General features: G+C 41.8%; 1 protein-coding gene across 2 annotated transcripts in view; it reads right to left on the bottom strand.

Moving 5' to 3' along the window:
- Nucleotides 1-16094: 16094 nt before the first annotated feature.
- The window catches only part of chchd6b (coiled-coil-helix-coiled-coil-helix domain containing 6b), a 22896-nt gene continuing 16477 nt past the window's right edge, over nucleotides 16095-22513 (bottom strand). For both annotated transcript variants that reach the window (XM_082136240.1, XM_082136241.1), the window contains 3 exons: nucleotides 21648-21718; nucleotides 17370-17505; nucleotides 16095-16611 (listed from right to left, as the gene is read on the bottom strand). In XM_082136240.1, coding sequence (XP_081992366.1) covers nucleotides 16588-16611; nucleotides 17370-17505; nucleotides 21648-21718 — 231 coding nt within the window. In that variant the 3' untranslated portion in view covers nucleotides 16095-16587. The remainder of the gene's footprint in view (nucleotides 16612-17369; nucleotides 17506-21647; nucleotides 21719-22513) is intronic.

Below are 22513 nucleotides of genomic sequence, written 5' to 3'. Positions count from 1 at the left end.
AATCAATGAAGTGTGTGCTCAACGTGCACTTTGATTCTCTCATCTACACAGAAGCAGCAGTTTTCATTTTTTGCAAATCATACATTATTACAATAGATAGATAGACAATGTATTATAAAAGCATACATCTAGCTTACACATTTACCCAAATTATCATACGCCTGTTTAACCGAAGTTAATTTGGGTGGGTTTCTCTATTTCAATGTAACTTCTCTCTTTTACGGCCGTGACGAGAGCGTTGCTCTCCTTGGCTGTGAACCGCTCCTGGCGCGCGCCTGGCAAATCCGCCGTTACAATAGCAATCCGCTATGGAAAAAGCGCGTCTGCTCTTAAAGGGAATGTGAGATGTCGCTCTGATTGGTTTATTTCACGTTACGCCCAAACCACACCTATGAATAATGAAGCTACTTCAGACCAACCCATTTTAGATTTGCGCCTGGCGCAAGAGTCATTTATCCCGCCGGGAAAATAGCAACAGCGCCGAGACCCGCCCACAAAGTTACTTGCGCTTTGCGCTTGACACTTGCGTTTCAGATCGTTAAAATAGGGCCCTTAGACTTTTTATCTAATAATTATGACTTGATATTTCACCAAAGCATGATTTTTTTCTTATGTGGCAGAAATGAGATTCCATGGTGATATGAGCTAGTGTCTTACCATCAAAAGAGTCCTGTTTCTGGGCCTCATGGAACTGAATGGATGTGTTGTACTGGGGTAGTTCCCTTTCGAGAGGTCTCTCGTGTTGCTTACGGCTAGCTTACGCTATGGGAAAACTCCTTTTCTCGAGAATATTGAAGCCAAATCTTTAAAACGCAGTGCAGCTACACAACATATACAGATGAACGGCGAGGAAGGTCATTGGCTGTGCTGCGGCAACTGCACGAATCTAAGGCGAGGCGGCTCAGACGCACGAACCAATTCCAGGTTATAAAACCTCATAAATGTGGACGGCGAGGCCCAGCCTGTCACCACACAGATATCTTCAATGGGTATTCCACTTGACCAAGCCCAAGACGAGGCCATGCCTCTCGTGGAATGAGCTCTGACGCCTAAGGGGCAATGAAGGCCCTTAGACTCATAAGCCAGCGCGATAGCATCAACTATCCAGCGCGATAATCTCTGCTTTGAGACGGCGAGCCCCTTGGTGCGGCCACCAAAGCATACGAAAAGCTGTTCCGATTGTCTGAATGAGGCAGAACGCTCCAGATAAACTCTGAGAGCCCTGACGGGACGGAGAAAATTTGCGTCTCTTTCATCCTCTGGTGAGGGAAGAGCTGGGAGTGAAATAACCTGTGCTCTGAACGGAGCCGAGAGCACTTTAGGAATATAACCATATCTTGGCTTGAGGACGGCTCTGGAGTCGTTAGGCCCAAACTCAAGGCAGGATGCTTCAGGTCCGCGGACCGAACGGCTCAAAACGGGGCACCCTTCAATGCTTCCAGGACCGTGGAGAGGTCCCAGATAGGCACAGAGGGGGGTCGTGGAGGGTTTAGCCTTCTTGCCCCTTTAAGGAAGCGCACGATGAGGTCGTTCCTTCCTAGTGATTGTCCGGCCACAAGAGCATGAGATGATGTTATGGCCGCCACATATACTTTGAGCGTGGAGGGGGTGCGACCCGCGTTCAAGAGCTCTTGCAAATAAAGCGAGTACACTTGCTACTTCGCATGAGTCGGGGTCCAGGCTCCGTGCTGCGCACCAGCCAGAGAACACCACCCATTTCTGAGCATAGAAGTGCCTAGTTGAGGGCGCTCTTGCTTCAGTGATGGTTTGTAGCACCCTATCCGGGATACTCCCGGGTACCCGTTGAGGGGCCATACATGAAGGGCCCATAAGTCGTGACGGAGATTTATGGGCCCTTAATGCTAAAAACCATCACTGAAGCAAGAGCGCCCTCAACTAGGCACTTCTATGCTCAGAAATGGGGGGTGCTCTCTGGCTGGTGCGCAGCACGGAGCCTGGACTTTACTCATGCGAAGTACCAAGTGTACTCGTTTTTTTTTGCAAGAGCTCTTAGACGTGGGTCGCACCCCCTCCACGCTTGTGGCGGCCATAACATCATCTCACGGTCCTGTGGCCAGACAATCACTAGGAAGGAACGACCTCATCGTGCGCTTCCTTACAGGGGCAAGAAGGCTAAACCCTCCGCGACCCCCCTCTGTGCCTATCTGGGACCTCTCCACGGTCCTGGAAGCATTGAAGGGTGCCCCGTTTTGAGCCGTTCGGTCCGCGGACCTGAAGCATCCTGCCTTGAGTTTGGGCCTAACGACTCCAGAGCCGTCCTCAAGCCAAGGAATGGTTATATTCCTAAAGTGCTCTTGACTCCGTTCAGAGCACAGGTTATTTCACTCCCAGCTCTTCCCTCACCAGAGGATGAAAGAGACGCAAATTTTCTCCGTCCCGTCAGGGCTCTCAGAGTTTATCTGGAGCGCTCTGCCTCATTCAGACAATCGGAACAGCTTTTCGTATGCTTTGGTGGCCGCACCAAGGGGCTCGCCGTCTCAAAGCAGAGATTATCGCGCTGGATAGTTGATGCTATCGCGCTGGCTTATGAGTCTAAGGGCCTTCATTGCCCCTTAGGCGTCAGAGCTCATTCCACGAGAGGCATGGCCTCGTCTTGGGCTTGGTCAAGTGGAATACCCATTGAAGATATCTGTGTGGTGACAGGCTGGGCCTCGCCGTCCACATTTATGAGGTTTTATAACCTGGAATTGGTTCGTGCGTCTGAGCCGCCTCGCCTTAGATTCGTGCAGTTGCCGCAGCACAGCCAATGACCGTCCTCGCCGTTCATCTGTTTATGTTGTGTAGCTGCACTGCGTTTTAAAGATTTGGCTCCAATATTCTCGAGAAAAGGAGTTTTCCCATAGCGTAAGCTAGCCGTAAGCAACACGAGAGACCTCTCGAAAGGGAACTACCCCAGTACAACACATGCATTCAGTTCCATGAGGCCCAGAAACAGGACTCTTTTGATGGTAAGACACTAGCTCATATCACCATGGAATCTCATTTCTGCCACATAAGAAAAAAATCATGCTTTGGTGAAATATCAAGTCATAATTATTAGATAAAAAGTCTAAGGGCCCTATTTTAACGATCTGAAACGCAAGTGTCAAGCGCAAAGCGCAAGTAACTTTGTGGGCGGGTCTCGGCGCTGTTGCTATTTTCCCGGCGGGATAAATGACTCTTGCGCCAGGCGCAAATCTAAAATGGGTTGGTCTGAAGTAGCTTCATTATTCATAGGTGTGGTTTGGGCGTAACGTGAAATAAACCAATCAGAGCGACATCTCACATTCCCTTTAAGAGCAGACGCGCTTTTTCCATAGCGGATTGCTATTGTAACGGCGGATTTGCCAGGCGCGCGCCAGGAGCGGTTCACAGCCAAGGAGAGCAACGCTCTCGTCACGGCCGTAAAAGAGAGAAGTTACATTGAAATAGAGAAACCCACCCAAATTAACTTCGGTTAAACAGGCGTATGATAATTTGGGTAAATGTGTAAGCTAGATGTATGCTTTTATAATACATTGTCTATCTATCTATTGTAATAATGTATGATTTGCAAAAAAATGAAAACTGCTGCTTCTGTGTAGATGAGAGAATCAAAGTGCACGTTGAGCACACACTTCATTGATTCTGGCCAAGCATGCACCCTTAAAATAGCATATGAATAACATGCGCAACGCGCCACTGACTTTAAACAATTTTTTCCTGGTTAGTGGCGCAATTGTTTTCTAAAACATCAAAATAGCATGAAGGAACGTTTGCGCCGGAACACGCCTCCTTTTTTGCGCTGAACCGCCCAGGGAGCGCAAGTTCATTCCCTAGTTTAGCGACGTGCTTCTGTGGAGGGAAAAGCGCGCTTTGCGCGGGTGCAAAATAGGAATGATACATGCGTCGGTGTACAAAGTCACTTGCGCTGGGTGCAAGATAATGTTTTGTCACAATTATGATTTTTTTCTATAACTTTTTGTTTTAATTTCATCTTTTTATGTTATAATTGACTTTTTATATTTTTATTAAAACTTTTTGTAATTGTGACTTTTCCTGACAATTAAAATTTGTATTCCATAATTGACTTCTTATCTCATTATTATTGCTTTATGGCGGGAATGGGCTTCCATACATGTATCCTATATCTGAATTAAGGTTTTTGGGGCGTGAAGTCACACATTGCAGGGTATTTATATGGTAAAAAAAAAAACTTTTTAGCTTGAAAATATATTTGATCATTCATCAAGGTATAAAGAAAATATGCTATTAGTTTTTACTTGATGGTTACACCACATGACATTTGTTCAATTTAAACTTCTTGTTGAACATAAAAGCCATATGAAATCAACACAGATACAAAGATTACATACAGTATATCTAAGAACTTGGCATACTGTATGTGTTTAAAACTTTTTTTCCCATTATACTTCTTTATCTTGGGCACTCTGATTTCCATTTTGCACCAGTGATCACTGGTTTGTGAACTTGGAAAGCTCTTGACCAGGAACTGGCATGTGTTTTTTGATGTACACAGTTGATATTATGTATCAGTCTCCAACGCGCGTTCACGAGAGCACCACGACGCATGCGCAACCTGCATGCATCTTCCTCTGCTTGTAGGTTATATGTCAGAACGCCAGCTGCTGCGTCATCACCACACACGTGGTGCTCTCGTGAACGTGCGTCGGAGACTGATACTTTTGTTTTGTTTTGAGTAGAAACTGCATAAAAAAAATTCAGTAAAACGTGTCCAGGGATGTTTTCTCTGTAGTTAGTGATTAAGGAAATGTTTTTACATTCAAATGATGCATGCATGAAATGTCTGAGCATTTCTGTTGGTCTCTGGCAGATGAAGGGTCTGACACCACAGCTGCCTCCAGACTCAGAGGAACAAACACTGCAGCTGATGTCTGAGGCTGAGCAGAAACTGATGCTGCTGAAGGAGGAACTACAGGGCAAAGATCTGGCAACCATCCTGAAGGAGATAGAGGAAGAGGAGGTGAGGAACAATGATTAGTCAAGTTGCTGTTATTGTATTTTGGGTTGTTGAAGATTTGTAACTATTGAAACGTTGACTGTTTTGTTTACTTTAGGAATACTAGTGCAAAATGCCCGTGCAAAATCAGTTTTTGTGTGTGTTTTTAGTAATTGTTGGTTTGGTGCCCGTGAAAGAGACTGTGAACGCATTGAATTCAGGGAGCAGGCTAGGTTACTACAAATGATGGCTGTGAATAAACTATAATATTCAGAAGTAAACAGTGTAGCTGACTGAGTGTTTATGAATACCACAACCTTCTAAGTGCTAGTGCAAAATGCCCATGCAAAATCAGTTTTTGAGTGTGTTTTTAGTAATTGTTGGTTTGGTGTGTTTGAGTGCTCATTGTTACAATTACACACATAGTTGTGCATGGTAGAAAGCACACAGTGAACTCCGAGAAAACGCTATGCTTGAGGTAGCTTGTGAATAGGCTACTACAAATGATGCCCGTGAAAGAGACTGTGAACACATTGAATAGGATATGTTTAGTTGGTGAATAGCATAGGCTATCGTTACACAGTAGCGATAACTTTAAGCGCACCAGAATGAAATATAATATTCAGAAGTAAACAGCATAGCTGACTTACAGATTCTGTTAACATCCACAAATGAATAAGCGCGTCGATTCAGGGAGCAGTGCAAAGTGCCCGTGCAAAATCAGTTTTTGTGAGCTGATCGCCGTCAAAAAAGTTCAGGAGATATTTCTTAGTGATGGCTGATTTCAACAGTTTCAATATGATAGCATTTTGAAAAAAAAGTGTCATGAATTTATTGCATTTTTGGGGGAAAATTATCCGTTTTTATAATAGATCTTTGAAAATCCAAATCTCTATTTGAATTTTTTATGATATTATAACCTAAAGATACTATGTGAAAGTTTTAAACAGAAAATAGTGTTTTTCATCTTGCCACTTTCTTGGTAAAGAAAACACATTTTTACTCAAATTAATCAAAATGGATTTATCACATTCTGGAACCAAACTATAATATTCAGAAGGAACCAAACTATAATATTCAGAAGGAACCAAACTATAATATTCAGAAGTAAACAGTGTAGCTGGCAGATGTCAGAATGATTATTTTTAAACCACAACCTTCTTGGGGCTTCTTTGACCGATACAACCCTCTAATGTTAGAATGTTTATTTTTAAACCACAACCTTTAAAAAATGATATATTTAACAATATCTTTAGCATTTCTCATCCAAACAACGTCAAACTTGGCGCTGCACTTACTCGTGACCGTAGCGAGACACCTGTCAAGTTTGAAATCCATCGGACTAACGGTTCGAGAGATATGTGGTTAACAGACATACACACAGACAGACAGACGTTTCTGTAATTTATATATAATAATAATAATAATATAATATATATATATATATATATATATATATATATATATATATAAGATATATAAGATAAGATAGATATGTCATATTTTACTTTTTTGGAAGTTGTCAAATAACGCTGACTAATATTACTAATATGTTGTTTATTTCATGCCCCTTTGCAGTTCCCTCGTCTCGGTTACAAACGTAACCTAGCTTACCTGGCTAGCTTACGCTATGAGAAAACTCCATTTCTCGAGAATATTGAAGCCAAATCTTTAAAACGCAGTGCAGCTGCACAGCATACACAGATAAACAGCGAGTACGGTCATTGGCTGTGCTGCGGCAACTGCACGAATCTATGGCGAGGCAGCTCAGACTCACGAACCAATTCCAGGTTATAAAACCTCATAAATGTGGACGGCGAGGCCCAGCCTGCCACCGCACATATCTTCAATGGGTATTCCACTTGACCAAGCCCAAGACGAGGCCATGCCTCTCGTGGAATGAGCTCTGACCCCTTGGTGCGGCTGCCAAAGCATACGAAAAACTGTTCCGACTGTCAGAATGCTTCCGATAAACACTGAGAGCCCTGACGGGACAGAGTAAATTCGTGTCTCTTTCATCCTCTGGTGAGGGAAGAGCTGCGAGTGAAATAACCTGTGCTCTGAACGGAGTCGAGAGCATTTTAGGAATATAACCATACCTTGGCTTGAGGACGGCTCTGGAGTCGTTAGGCCCAAACTCAAGGCAGGACGCGCTCACTGATAGCACATGTAAATCGCCCACTCTCTTGACTGAAGCGAGCGCCAGAAAAAGAGCGTTTTTGAACGAGAGGTGCTTCAGGTCCGCAGACCGAAGCAGCTCAAACGGTGCACCCTTCAATGCTTCCAGGACCGTGGAGAGGTCCCAGATAGGCACAGAGGGGGGTCGCGGAGAGTTTAGCCTCCTTGCCCCTTTAAGGAAGCGCACAATGTTCCTTCCTAGTGATTGTCCGGCCACAAGAGCATGAGATGATGTTATGGCCACCACATATACTTTGAGCGTGGAGGGGGTGCGACCCGCGTTCAAGTACTTTGCATGAGTCGGGGTCCAAGCTCCGTGCTGCGCACCAGCCAGAGAACACCACCCATTTCTGAGCATAGAAGTGCCTAGTTGAGGGCGCTCCTGCTTCAGTGATGGTTTTTAGCACCCTATGCGGGAGACACCCAGGTACCCGTTGAGGGGCCATACATGAAGGGCCCACAAGTCGGGACGGGGATGCCAGATTTTCCCGTTCGCCTGCGTGAGGAGATCTCTTCTCAGCGGAATTGGCCATGGGGCTGTTTCCAGCAGTTGTGTCAACTCGGAGAACCATAACTGGGTCTGGAAGACCCAGCACTGCACACTTGCTTTCCCTGATCTGTTCGATGACTTGTGGTAGCATCGTGACCGGAGGAAATGCATATAGCGGGCGGCTCGGCCAGTCGTGGGCAAGCGCGTCCTTGCTCTTTGAGAAAAATCCTCTTCTTAATATCATTCATTCATCTTTGTCATCAGGATACGTACCAAAAACTTTTAAGCAGGCTATGATTAAACCGCTTGTTAAAAAAACGCAACTCAACTTGATCGTACAGAATTAGTCAATTACAGGCCGATCTCGAATCGACCTTTTCTTTCAAAGATACTAGAAAAGGCGGTATCCTCACAACTATGTTCCTTTTTAGAAAGAAATGATATCTGCGAGGATTTTCAGTCAGGATTTGGACCGTACCATAGTACTGAGACTGCTCTCATAAGAGTTACAAATGATTTGCTCTTATCATCCAATCGTCGTTGTATCTCTCTATTAGTGTTACTTGATCTTAGTGCTGCATTTGATACTATTGACCACAACATTCTTTTAAATAGACTCGAAAATTATGTTGGCATTAGTGGAATTGCATTAGCACGGTTTAAATCATACTTATCCGACCGTTATCCGTTTGTAGCAGTAAATGAAGAGATGTCTCATCGATCACAAGTTCACTATGGCGTACCACAAGGCTCAGTACTAGGATCGTTGCTTTTCACTCTGTACATGCTACCCTTGGGAGATATCATTAGGAAGCATGGAATTAGTTTTCACTTTTATGCTGATGATACTCAGCTCTATATTTCTTCACGCCCTGATGAAACTTACTAATTCACAAAATTAACGGAATGCATAGGTGATATAAAAAATTGGATGACTAGTAATTTCCTACACCTTAATTCTGAAAAAACAGATTCTATTTATTAGACAAAAAATGTCCTCACGTAATAATCTAGAATACTGTCTTACACTTGATGGCTGCTCTGTTAAGTCTTCGTCGTCGGTTAGGAACCTGGGTGTGCTCTTTGATACCAATCTTTCATTTGAAAATCACGTGTCTAGTATCTGTAAAACCGCATGCGGAACAATTAGTCCATGCGTTCATGACATCAAGGCTAGATTGTTGTAATGCTATTATGGGTGGTTGCCCTGTACGCTTAATATTCAAATTACAGCTGGTCCAAAACGCAGCAGCTAGAGTTCTTACCAGAACCAGGAAGTATGACCATATTAGCCCGGTTCTGTCAACACTGCACTGGCTCCCTATTAAACATTGTATACATTTTAAAATATTGCTGATTACTTACAAAGCACTAAATGGTTTAGCTCCGCAGTACTTGAGCGAGCTCTTAACGCATTATAGTCCTTCACGTCTATTGCAATCTCAAAATTCCGGCCAGTTGATAATACCTTTTAACACCAAAACTTTGGAACAGTCTTCCTAACATTGTCCGGGAAGCAGACACACTCTGTCAGTTCAGAGCTAGACTAAAAACACATCTCTTTGACCTAGCATACACATAACACATTATAGATTTTTATAATTCAATGTTAGGCTGCATAGATTAGGTCAGCCGGAACCGGGAACACTTCCCATAAATCCTGATGTACTCGTTACATCATAAGAAGAATGGCGTCTACTAGGGGTGGCACGGTACATGAAAAAACATCCGAACCGTTCGGTTCGCTTGTCTCGGTTCGGTGCGTGTGTGCGTCGCGCGGTTCGCACGGTTCGACGCATGCGCAATGTAGCCTTGTGCCCGTGCTACTGCTAATACAATGCTAAATCATAAATCAGACAAATGTAGAATAACATTACAATGTCCAGCAATCGATTTAAATAGTACACTGGGTTTACTTAGACATTTAATGAGATCAACTCCACTAGGCTATATGTTGTTTTTTTCACGTGAATAAATAGGCTACATAGATCGACTGTTCCACGTACCGGTATGTACTTTAATGGTCCAGTGGCAGAACTTGCCAAGCGTGTCAAAGGTTCTGAGTTCTAATCTGCACTCGTATATATTTTTCTTTTTCATCAAAACCGATTATGTTTATCAGCGGTTGTATATCAAGCAGGGACAGATTTGTATGAATTTTGTTTTGTGATTTCATCGGAACGAATAGAGTAGCCTAGAGTCTCCTCAACGGACTGAAGCGCGCGTCTGAGTGAAGAATGTGCGGCCGCTGCGGTGTGTGCGCGAGCCACGAGAACACTGTATCAGCGCCACTGATCGCAACGGCAACGAGCACTTTGATCACTTGATTAAAAAAAACACATTTCAGCGCTAGATTGCTTCTTATTTAACAAACGAACGAAACGAATACTTTGCTAGTTAACTGGAAATGTTTTATTTATTTGTATTGGTACATCCGTGCTGGGACATAATATCAACCCTGGCAAAAAGTGGTGACAAATAACTGTCCGACACAGCCCACGGGAAATGAGAAGCTGCGTTTTGCAAACACACCCCATTTATGAAATTAATTAATTAATAATTAGATAATTCAGCTATATATCATATGCTGAAGTAAATTTTTGGAGTGTTAAAGATTAAAAGAAAAAACAACAACAAGAACCGTACAGAACCGAAAACCGTGATACGAACCGAACCGTGGGTTTTGTGAACCGTGCCACCCCTAGCGTCTACGCTAATATTAGTCTCTCTGTTTATCCCGAGGTTTACCGCAGTCCGCCGGATCCAGGCAGTGTGAATAGCAAAGGAGAAAACTCTCACTTAGCAGAGAAAGAGTCACGCGGGGGCCGGGCCGGCGTGGGCTCGTCTGTCTGGTGAATAAGCACAGGAAAAGTCTCTCTCTGTAGAATGTGAGTCACGCGGGGGCGGGGGCGGGGCCGGCGTTGGCTCACCTGTTTTTGAACGCTCATAAATACTCTAACCCCGCCGTTGTAAACGTGAGGGTGCAAGGGGCGGGGTCGCTTTCTGTATCGTTAGAAAGCTGCCCGCGAGCGCAGTGAAGAGAGCAGCTGTTATATAGCATCGTGAAACTCACTCATAGTGTCCGTCTGGGTCTTGCAGAGAGCTCGAGAGGGCTCTGCATGACATGCGAAACGGGGGCGTGCTTGAACAGACCGGCGAGGGGGTTTCCTCTGGAGAGAGCGAATCATCATTGCCCCTTAGGTGTCAGAGGAACAGAGAACATTTTTCTCAAAGAGCAAGGAGCATGCTTGCCCACGACTGGCCGAGCCGTCCGCTATATGCATTTCCTCCGGTCACAATGCTACCACAGTTTATCGAACAGATCAGGGAAAGCAAGTGTGCAGTGCTACTAATAGCCCCTCTCTGGAAGACCCAGTTATGGTTCTCCGAGTTGACACAACTGCTGGAAACAGCCCCATGGCCAATTCCGCTGAGGACAGATCTCATCACGCAGGCGAACGGGGAAATCTGGCAGATCCGTCCCGACTTATGGGCCCTTCATGTATGGCCCCTCAACGGGTACCCGGGTGTCTCCCGGATAGGGTGCTAAAAACCATCACTGAAGCAAGAGCGCCCTCAACTAGGCGCCTCTATGCTCAGAAATGGGTGGTGTTCTCTGGCTGGTGCGCAGCACGGAGCTTGGACTTTACTCATGCGAGGTACCAAGTGTACTCGTTTTTTTTGCAAGAGCTCTTGGATGCAGGTCGCACCCCCTCCACGCTTGTGGCGGCCATAACATCATCTCACGCTCTTGTGGCTGGACAATCACTAGGAAGGAACGACCTCATCGTGCGCTTCCTTAAAGGGGCAAGGAGGCTAAACCCTCCGCGACCCCCCTCTGTGCCTTTCTGGGACCTCTCCACGGTCCTGGAAGCATTGAAGGGTGCCCCGTTTGAGCCGCTTCGGTCTGCGGACCTGAAGCACGTCTCGCTCAAAACTGCTCTTTTTCTGGCGCTCGCTTCAGTCAAGAGAGTGGGCGATTTATAGGGTTGGGTATTGGTTGGGTTATATTACGTATTATATATTATAGACTTTTACAAAACAGAGAAATATCTGACACTGAGCAGAAATATTTAACACACATAGTATAGCCTCATATAAATATACTTGATATACTTCATACTTGAAATGCAAGATTTGCAGTTGGCATTAAAATACTAGACTTACCCGAAGAGGAACACTGCAGCTGAACTTGAACTTTAGTCAAGAGTGTCAGAGGTTTTGGGTTCTAATCCGCATTCGTAGTTTTTTGTTTGTTTGTTTGTTGTTGTTTTTTTAAACCGATTATGCTCATCAGTGGTTGTATATCAAGCAGGGACACTTTGTGTGCATTAGGCTATATTTTTTTATTTCACCAGAACTAATAGATATGAGGCGCCGTCTAGGGCTTAAATCGAACTTCATTCACGCACACATAAAACGCTTGCATACACATATACTAAGTAGTCAAACATACATGTATACTGCTGAATGCTCCAACTATATGAAATGCACAACGTCACATCTAAAGTCGCTCACGCACACACACACACAAACTCTACACACACGAGACGCGCGGAACTCTCCGCGCACATACTCATCTGAGACGCGAGCACACACACACACACAAACTCGGGCACATACTCATCTGAGACGCGAGCACACACACAAACTCGCGCACATACTCATCTGAGACGCGAGCACACACACACACACACACACACACACACACACACACACACAAACTCGCGCACATACTCATCTGAGACGCGAGCACACACACACACACACACACACACAAACTCGCGCACATACTCATCTGAGACGCAAGCACACACACACACACAAACTCGGGCACATACTCATCTGAGACGCGAGCACACACACACACACACACACAAACTCGGGCACATACTCATCTGAGACGCGAGCACACACACACACACACACACACACAAACTCGCGCACATACTCATCTGAGACGCAAGCACACACACACACACACACACACATACTCATCTGAGACGCGAGCACGCACACACAAACTCGTTTACTGAAGTGAGGTGGACCCCGGCCGTATCCAGATCAGATGGTGGATCTGCACCTGGACCCAACCATGACGCATCCCTGAAGTGCCAGCCTCATCAGCCCTGTGAAGGCCTCATCGACACGACCAATCTGACCTCTGACCTGTAACGCTGCCTGGATCATAATCATACACTGTTCGCTCGTTGGCTAGAGGAGAACTGGCCCCCGACTGAGCCTGGGTTCTCCCAAGGTTTTTTTCTCCATTCTGTCACTGATGGAGTTTTGGTTCCTTGCCACTGTTGCCTTTGCTTTTGGCTTGCTTAGTTGGGGACATTTAATATTCAACAATATTATTGATCTGCCTTATCAATAATAAGTATAATAAATAATAAATATCGTCTTCTGGTGGACGATGATGCAATTTTCTTCTAGAAACAAACTTTGTTGTATTATTTTCATGTTATCAATGTGAAGCTGCTTTGATACAATCTGTATTGTAAAAAGCGCTATATAAATAAAGGTGACTTGACTTGACTTGACCATGGTCTGAGGAGGAGATGTCAGGATTCACTTTTATTTTCCTTCATTCATTTTTACAATGCTGTCCTTTAAGGAACGGATTCTTGAGGTGACCAAATCAAATAAAGTTCAGTGATTCAACTAAAGTTGTGTTGTGTATTAATAATGACAAACCTAGATTATTAAATGCAGATGAATCAAGTTTAGTAGTCAAACATAATGAAATCAACTAATGAGCTAAATATACTTGGTGAGACCTCAGCAACTTGCGATCCTATCCACAATCTCCACCAAACTACAAAAGAGCAAGCATTATTATAATAATGTGATTAGGTTGTCTGAGAGAATTGAGGTTGCTTGTATTGAGACTATAACCCTACGCTCCACAAATAGGACTGGTTGAAGGGGAGTGTGTGAGTGCATTTTCTTTTAAAACTTTGACAATGTCAATCAAGACATTAAAGCATGGAGGCCTTCAAGTTACTTATTAGGCTATTTAGGCTTCGTTCTCCTTTATATGTTGCTGCTTTATATGTTCTTGTTGCATTCTATAAACCCTTACTATTAAAATTGCTAGTTAAGCTGATGAACTCTGATAGAGATCCTTTTTAAATAGGTTTTAACATATACCCTCACTTTGTGTAATCTGTGACAATATCCCAAAGTAGATAAACTTGTTTTTGAAGAGTGGGTTGGTAAGGAGCAAGTGTAGTTAGTAATATTTGGAGAAATGAGATTCCTTTATGCGTGTTGTTGATGTTAAAAGTCCAGGTCATTTCTAAAGGTAGATTTTATGCACTATGGGCCAGTAAAATGTATCGTGTTTGATCAGAAAGTGAGATGAGTGATTCAACTTCTTTCTCTGTAATGCTTTTGTTAAACATTTTGACCAGTGATAATGTTCAATCAATTGGAACAATAGAGTTACTCCGAAATGGCTCTTTTCTGAGGCCATGTATGATCCGGTGCAGTGGCCAATGGCAGACCCTGGACACGCAGATTGCAGTGTGGATGTGAAACATGATTACAGGTCGGCAGTTGGTTCAGGACATGGAAAACATGAAAACACACTTTTAAAAACACATGAATTTGTTTTTTATTATTAATATTTAATATGTATTCATATTTGTGTACTGTATGTACAGTAAGGGAGGGATTGTCAAGATTTCACCTGTAGTCAGTCAGTCTGGTCACTAGGAAAATACTACAATATTTGGAACATGAAAAAAAAAAACACTATGTGAACTACAGTATTTTTTTCATAAAAAACATTTGTTTAATGTACTTAAAGCAAAGAAGGATATTGTCAAAATTACACCTGCAGTAAGTTAGTGTTGTCACTAGCAAAGTACTACAACCTTTGGAACATGAAAAAGCACTTTAGGTGAATTACAGTAATTTTTCATACAAATATTTATGTACTGTATGTACAGTAAGGGAGATATTGGCAAAATCTCAACTGTAGTAAGTCAGTATGGTCCATATGAACAAATTACAAGCTTTAAACTTAGAAAAAAAGCTACAGCACATTACAGTAACTTTGTTCTGAAAATAATTGTGTACTGTACAGTAACCTACTGCAAGCCTTGGAATTTGAACCTGTCTGTTTTTAAGTGTTAAAAGTAATTTTTACTAGTAAAGAGTAAGTTAGTAAAGTAAAGTAAAACTAGTAAAGTTACTGCGTCTCTAAACGCAGTTGGTGTAATTGGCAGACGTTCCCTCAAGCATTATGAGCCGACAGCGCGTTAAAGCTCTCTCAGGTGTAAATATGCAGCTATTTAGCTTATTTTTAACGAGTATTTCATGCCGACATAAATCGATTGACTCCTTTTAAAAGTAATCTTGGTAAGTTATTGATTTATCTGTAAGACTGCCGACTCTATAGAGCAGTGGCATGGAAAAACCTAAAAGTATTGACTACAGGAGGACTTTAAATGATGGAGAATCTCCAGAAATCAAACCTGTGTGTGTTTGTGCAGGTCAGAAAAAGCAGCCAAAGGAGAGAAAAACACTGCTAACTGCTCAATTTGACAAGATCGCTGTGTTTCCATCCACCTATTCTTATGCAAAATTTGGGATATCGCATATAAAACACTGGATGGAAACGGCAAGATGCACATAAACTCTGAAAATACACATACAGTAAAAAACTCAAGCGCTCAGTTGAGGCGGAACATTTTTTATCCGATAAGAAGACGTGCACATAAACTATAAACTATGATGGAAACACATTTACTGAATAAATCCCTCGATGTGCAACAATAAACTCATGTGACTTTCCCTCAGGCTGTGATTGGATAACTGGAGTAACCAGTGGACCAATGGCGTCGCAGCATCTCTAATGTTGGTTTGGTGTTTCTGAAACGCCGGAGTGGAAGTGTGTGATCAGAATGATTTGGTGTAATTCCCTCCAGAAGCGTCTCACACACACGAGTGTGTTCCTGAACACCAGCATCCGAACGCTAGAGAATGACAGCGTTTACTGTGTTTCGTCTGACGCTCTGACACACTCGTTTATGATGGAGGGAAAAAGAGAAAGATTGCAGAAACTTACAGTTTTATTACTGATAATTTGCACTAATTTCCCAGGAAGGGATGATTTTGTTCTCTTGAACTATGGGATGGAAACACTCTATTCTTATATTGCTTATTCGCTGCTTTATTCAAATATTTTATGCGATATTCCAATTGTGTGCATAAATTAAATTCACAACTTTGGATGTAAACTGATGTCAGTGAAACACTGATTAAACATCTACTATAGTGGAATATTAGTGATTTATATGTTCCTTGAGCCAAATGCATTTCCTCATAGACACGCTTTGTGTCTCGATAATGCAGAAACATCATATTCATCTTCACTGACCTTCAGAAAAGTGTTTCAGACGGAAGAACATTTACTGTGTGGAGAACTAACAGAGTAACGAGAGACTGAAGAGATAAACAGAAGAAGAGACTTTATTTGCTCACAGTAAATGAAGATCAGCTCAACAAACACAATCCTGATAACATCGACACACACACACACACACACACACACACACACACACACACACACACACACACACACACACACACACACACACACACACACACACACACACACTCTCTCTCTCTCTCTCTCTCTCTCACACACACACACACACACACACACTTTCTCTCTCTCTCTCACACACACACACACACACACACACTCTCTCTCTCTCTCTCTCACACACACACACACACACACACTCTCTCTCTCTCTCTCTCTCTCTCTCACACACACACACACAAACTCACTCACTCACTCACTCACTCACTCTCTCTCTCTCTCACTCACACACACACACACTCTCTCTCTCTCTCTCTCTCTCTCTCTCTCACACACACACACACACACGGATGGACGTCTTTTCACACTGCTCCTCTTCTTCAGCATCATTCGTCCTCTTCATCCGTGATTCACCAGCAAGTTCTGCAGAGAAAGAACAAACCGACACGTCAATGAGTGTTTAGTTCCTTCATCAATTCAAGCGTTCATGTGACGCTCAGCTCTTCTATCACACACACACACGCGCGCGCGCGCACACACACACTTAGTAACTCTGGCATGTTTTAATATGAACCAGCTCTCAGTTACACAAAGGAGGAAAAAATAATAATAAAATGATCAGTATCGGTCAGTAACATATTGTTTTATGATCAGCATGAGTCTGATTACACTAAAATTGCCAATATCATCATGACTGATTTCTTACAGTAACAGTAACTTTATGGTTTACACTTTACAATAAGGTCTCATTTGTTGACATTAGTTAATGCATTATATCTGATCTGAACAATATATCCTCATAGCATTTACTGACATTGTTAATGTTAGTTATGTTCATATAACTACAGTGCAATAACTACTGTAATATTAACAGATACAACTTTTGATCTTATACATGCTTTAGTAAATGCTGAGATTAACATTACCTCAGATTAATAAATGCTGTAGAGATGTTGTTGAATGCTAACAAATGAAACCTTATAGTAAAGTGTTTCCGCCCGGTTACAAACTTATTAAACAGTTATCCATCGTTTCAACTGTACATTATTACGCCGTGCTCTAGAATTCTTGATTCTGATTGGTCAGTGATGACATGTTTATTTTTAACCATTTAATGACTGGTTGACTGTCCCTTTTATGTAATATCCAGTACATATAACAATCATATTTTGCAGGCGTACCTTCTTGCAGGAGTGGATGCAGTGTATGTAGTCTCTGGCCAGCCGTGAGCAGAGGAGTGTGTGTCGTGTGTTCAGTGTGTAGCAGCTCAACACCTGCGACTGCAGCTCAGCGCACACGGGGGTCATGTGACCCGGCCTGAGGAACAATACACACTCTTACACACAGGCTGAGGAACAATACACACTCTTACACACAGGCTGAGGAACAATACACACTCTTACACACAGGCTGAGGAACAATACACACTCTTACACACAGGCTGAGGAACAATACACACTCTTACACACAGGCTGAGGAACAATACACACTCTTACACACACATAAACACAGGCTGAGGAACAATACACACTCTTACACACACATAAACACAGGTTTCACATACACACACATAAACACAGGCTTCACACACACACACAGGCTTCACACACACACACACACACACACACACACACACACACACACACACACACACACACACACACACACACACACACACACTTATACCATGGGCTGTTTAAATACTCGATTCTGATTGGCTGGAAGGTGTGCAGTAAAACCCTTTAATGCACAGGTAGTTCCAGTCAGTTTGATTACAGTTACAGTTCGAAATGAATCCGCTACTATAAACATTGGTAACCATAGTAACACAGTTACACTTGCAAGCAGAGTGAGAGACTCATATGAAAACGTTTATTTAGGTAGGCTAAATGGATGATTTTTGCATATCGTTTAATTTGTATGGTGAATATGGCAATTTTGAGAAATGGGCCCAGGCACAAGACGAAAAAGAAGACTTGTTGAATGACAAAAAGCGGCACAAAGAATTAACAATAAATAAATGACATGATTAGTTCAAATAAAGATTGCCTTGTCACTGTCAGTGTTGCCTGTCATTCATAAATAATTTTAATAAATCCATTAAAGAATCATTAAGTTAGCTATATGCTTAAGCAACGAGGGGACTGTAGCTGCTAGACTTTAAAGAGACGCACACAGGTAACGTTAACTCGCGCACGCATCTCTCTCTCTCTCTCTCTGTTCCTTCTCTTTCAGTTCTCTGTCTCTCTCTTTTAATAATGAATTTAAATAAATGTGATGATTCATTCAAATAAAAGCAATCAGATGGCTCTACTTTATTTAAAGTGGACGGAGTGCTAGAACTAACGAGCCGTAACTTAAGAAAATAACCGTCATTTTTACACGTCTGTTAAAAAATTACACTGTGAACATCAGTTACAGCTTTAACTTGTTTTTAACTTGGCAAATAACCAAGGTATAAGCGGGATAATCCACAGCTAGCCATGCATTAAAGAATTTTAATGCACTTCGTAGAGGCAACCACCCTCCGCTTCGCGTCGGGCGGTTCTTCGCCTCTACGTCGTGCATTAAAATCCTTTAATGCATGGCTAGCTGTGGATTATCCCTTACATAAACACTACACATTCTGCTGGATGAGTTCTAGAACAATCACTACAACACTCATGATTACTGCTTTACTGTCAAATCTAGATCAACAAACATGAATCACCTTAGTGCCAATATTATTTCAGGTATTCCCTTTCATGTAGTGTGTAATAAAGCTGTGAATGTAAAAGCTCTGAAAAGTTACAAAGATTAAAGAGAAAGAAGTGATTCTGAACTGAAACGAGTCGTCAGTAATTCCAGTCTCACTTCCTGATGATCCTGCAAACTAATTTACATAATGCTCTTGATTGGCTGATCAGCGTCTCTTTGCTCCGCCCTCAAACACTGTAGTTTATCTGAGACTGGAAGAGTTTGGTTTGTGTTGTTCATGTCGAGAAGACGCTGTTTTCTGAGATCGATACGATAAAACCCACGCCATCATTACTGTCCGTATCACTGTGATCAAGAGCTGAGATTCAGATATGATAATGAGCATTTGGTTTCTGACCAATCACTGCAGACCGGGCCATCTGACCAATCAGAGCAGAGCAGCTCTCAGAGAGGCGGGGTTTAGAGAGACTGAATCCTTGATCGAACCGTTTCAGACACTGAGAGAAAAGAGCTGATGCTGCAGTGGAGATTATGAGGAAATTAAAGTGTTTTTGACATTTGATGAATGTAAACCTGTTGTAGGAGACTCAAAAACAACATCAGGAACCTTTATATGAGATAGTATAACAATAGCATAACAGGGGCACTTTAATATACCACTAAAATACCAGCTCACGAACAGAACGAATCACAGGAGCAAAGACTGACAGACACACAACAGGAGCAGTGCTGCCACCTAGAGGCCTGATGAAACACTGCGGACATGATTTCTGTCTGTCACAAACACACATTGAGAGCATTATAATCCTAGCCTGGGAAAACCCAGACTACTTCCGGCGAATTTTAATTCTCTCTCCAGGATAGTCTGGAGAAGAGCCCATTCAAACTCATTTCTGTGCCGCCGAAATCGCGGCACCAATCAGAAACGTTTGGGGAGGGATTTACATGATGACGACAGCGCAGCGACGCTGAAGGAGATTTCATTACAAAGATGGATGCCGCCGTGGAACATCACTCGTTCGAATCATAGACGGTATATAAACGAATCAGTTATCGCGTCTGTTTTGAGCGATTTAAACGTACCGTTTTCGTTAAAACCGGAGCAAAGAACAACACTCGAAGCATACGTCATCTCCTTCACCGATCTGATTGGTTTTATGACTATCCAATTGCGCCCAGAGGAATTTGAGCTACGTCGGTTGGTGACGCCCCTTTGGAAATGATTTGTCTACATAGCTTCGCCAGACCCTATACTCAGTTTCAACCATAGACTGTAAAAAATATGGACAAAGCGTCTGTGACGTCACCCATAGACTTCTGAAGAACGTTTTTGAGGCCGTTTATGGGGGATATGGGTGGCGCCATATTTCAATACAAATGTTCAGAAAGGATAACTTACAGGTATGATGTGTTGTGTCAGATCATGGCCGAGACGTCAAATTTCAGGAATTCCACTCGGCGCAGCCTATGCTCGTTGTCAGCTGTCAATCAAGCTGTCAATCGCGCCCTTATTTGTCATACATTTTATATCTAAATACGATCTAAACTAACGAGTTAGAAAAAAATTCACCCCCCTCACAGTTGTCAGGCACTCGGAACCTATAGAAAAATACAATCAAAGTCCATGGGACCAACCTGTAAAAACATGAATTTATGCTGTGAAAACGGACATTTTAACATGGGGGTGTATGGACATTTGCTCCCTTTTGGGACCTGCCCCTAGCGGATTTTCGATGTATTGCAGTTTTTCGCACTTCCGGGTAGGCTTCATTTTTCAGATCAGAATGTTGCCGCTTGGTTTCAACTGAGAAGGGTCTGGTTTTAACCAGGCTATTATAATCCTTAAAAGATTAAATTTGATGTCTGTGACTCAACAAAGATGCAGATTTATGCTTTTTCAGAGAAAAAAAACGTGTCATTAAAGGCAAAAATTTGTCAAATTAAGTCACCCTGACATCTCAAAAAGTAACTAAAACTAAAAAACGTTAACTGAAAAAAAATTCTATTAGTTTCTCTCGTTTCTCTAGTTTTGTTTAGCTTGATATACTAAAATAAATAAAAACAGAAACATGAATAAAAACTATATAGACAAATAAAATAAAAACACAAATTAAAATGACAGAAACACACAACAAAATTTCTAAAACTTAAATGAAAATATGAATAAAAAATATAATAGAATGATACTAACCAGGTGCTAACTAAAACTAAAATCATTAAAAAAAAAAATTATTACTTAAAATAAAATAAATAAAATATGAAAAAAACTTAATGTAAGCTAAAACTTTAATGTCAGCTAGTTTCTCATTTTCATTTCAAATAACTAAAACAAAAAAGAATATAGACCATAGACTATAGTAAATAGATACAATAATAAAAATGACAAAAACAAAACTACTTAAACTAACTCAAACCAGTTATGCTTATGCCAACTACAACTAAAATCATAAAAAATATTATTAATATTATTAAAATGACTTAAAATAAAATAAAATAAAAACTGAAATCAATTAAATATGAAAACACTATTTTTATTTTCTCATTTTCATTCAGTTTAGTGTGATGTACTAAAATAACTATAAAACTAACAGAAATAAAAATGAATAAAAATTCAATAGACACTAATAAAAATGACAAAAACAGACAACAAAAGTACTAAAACTTTAACGCAAATGAAAACGGAAACTATGAAAATAAAATCTGACTCAAAATATGAATAAAAAACAATAATAGTATAATAGTGAAACAGTTTCTGTACTCACTTCACAGCGGACTCTGCTTTCACCGCCTCCTGTGTGTACATGTGTAGAGTCTGCTGATAGAAGTCAGTGTTCTGCACACACACACACACACACACACACACACACACACACACACACACACACACACACACACACACACACACACACACACACACACACACACACAGAGTTTAGTCATTCATGTAATACACAAGAAATATTGCATTTGTTTTCTGAGCAAACGTTGATTTACAGTCCCAAACACAAGCATTCATGAACTTTCTGCCACATTAATCATGCAAATTCAAAATCACACATTCACACGGATAACTCCCATAGTCTCTCCGTAAGAAATGTTGAGTTTATTAGTGTAATATCTGCTTCTTCCTTCAGCTCAGCTGTTAGATTACACGTGATTATAATCTATCAATGTAATTACAGTCTCAGCTGGAGTAATTACACTCTTATCTTATTAAATCTACAATTACCACACGAAGAGACGGAAGCATCAGAAATCTGAGAGATCAATAACAGAATAGTCATTTTTAGGAGAACTATCACTTTAAGGAGTTTGTTCAAATCACTCACTAACAGTGTAATAAGAGTTTCACAGATCCCATAATTCCCTCCTCTAGAGTCTAATGGGATAAACGAACTAAACTAAAGCTCATGTTCATGTCATTCTTTCTCCACGGTTTCTCTCTCAATCGCTCCAGCTTGTGATTCTCAGCTCATTTTCTCGTTTCTGGCTTCATTAATGCCTGATGATTCGCAGCTCTGCTGAAACGCTTCTGTGTGTTTTCATCTCTGTCTTTTCCAAGTCAGATTTATTTGTGTCGCTCTTCTCACAATTCACATTGTTTCAAATCCGCTTTGTAGAAAATCAT

This window comes from Leuciscus leuciscus (assembly GCF_965113295.1).
Source record: "Leuciscus leuciscus genome assembly, chromosome: 14".
In the NCBI taxonomy this organism is placed as follows: Eukaryota; Metazoa; Chordata; class Actinopteri; order Cypriniformes; family Leuciscidae; genus Leuciscus; species Leuciscus leuciscus.
This window is presented reverse-complemented; position numbering and strand designations above follow the sequence as displayed.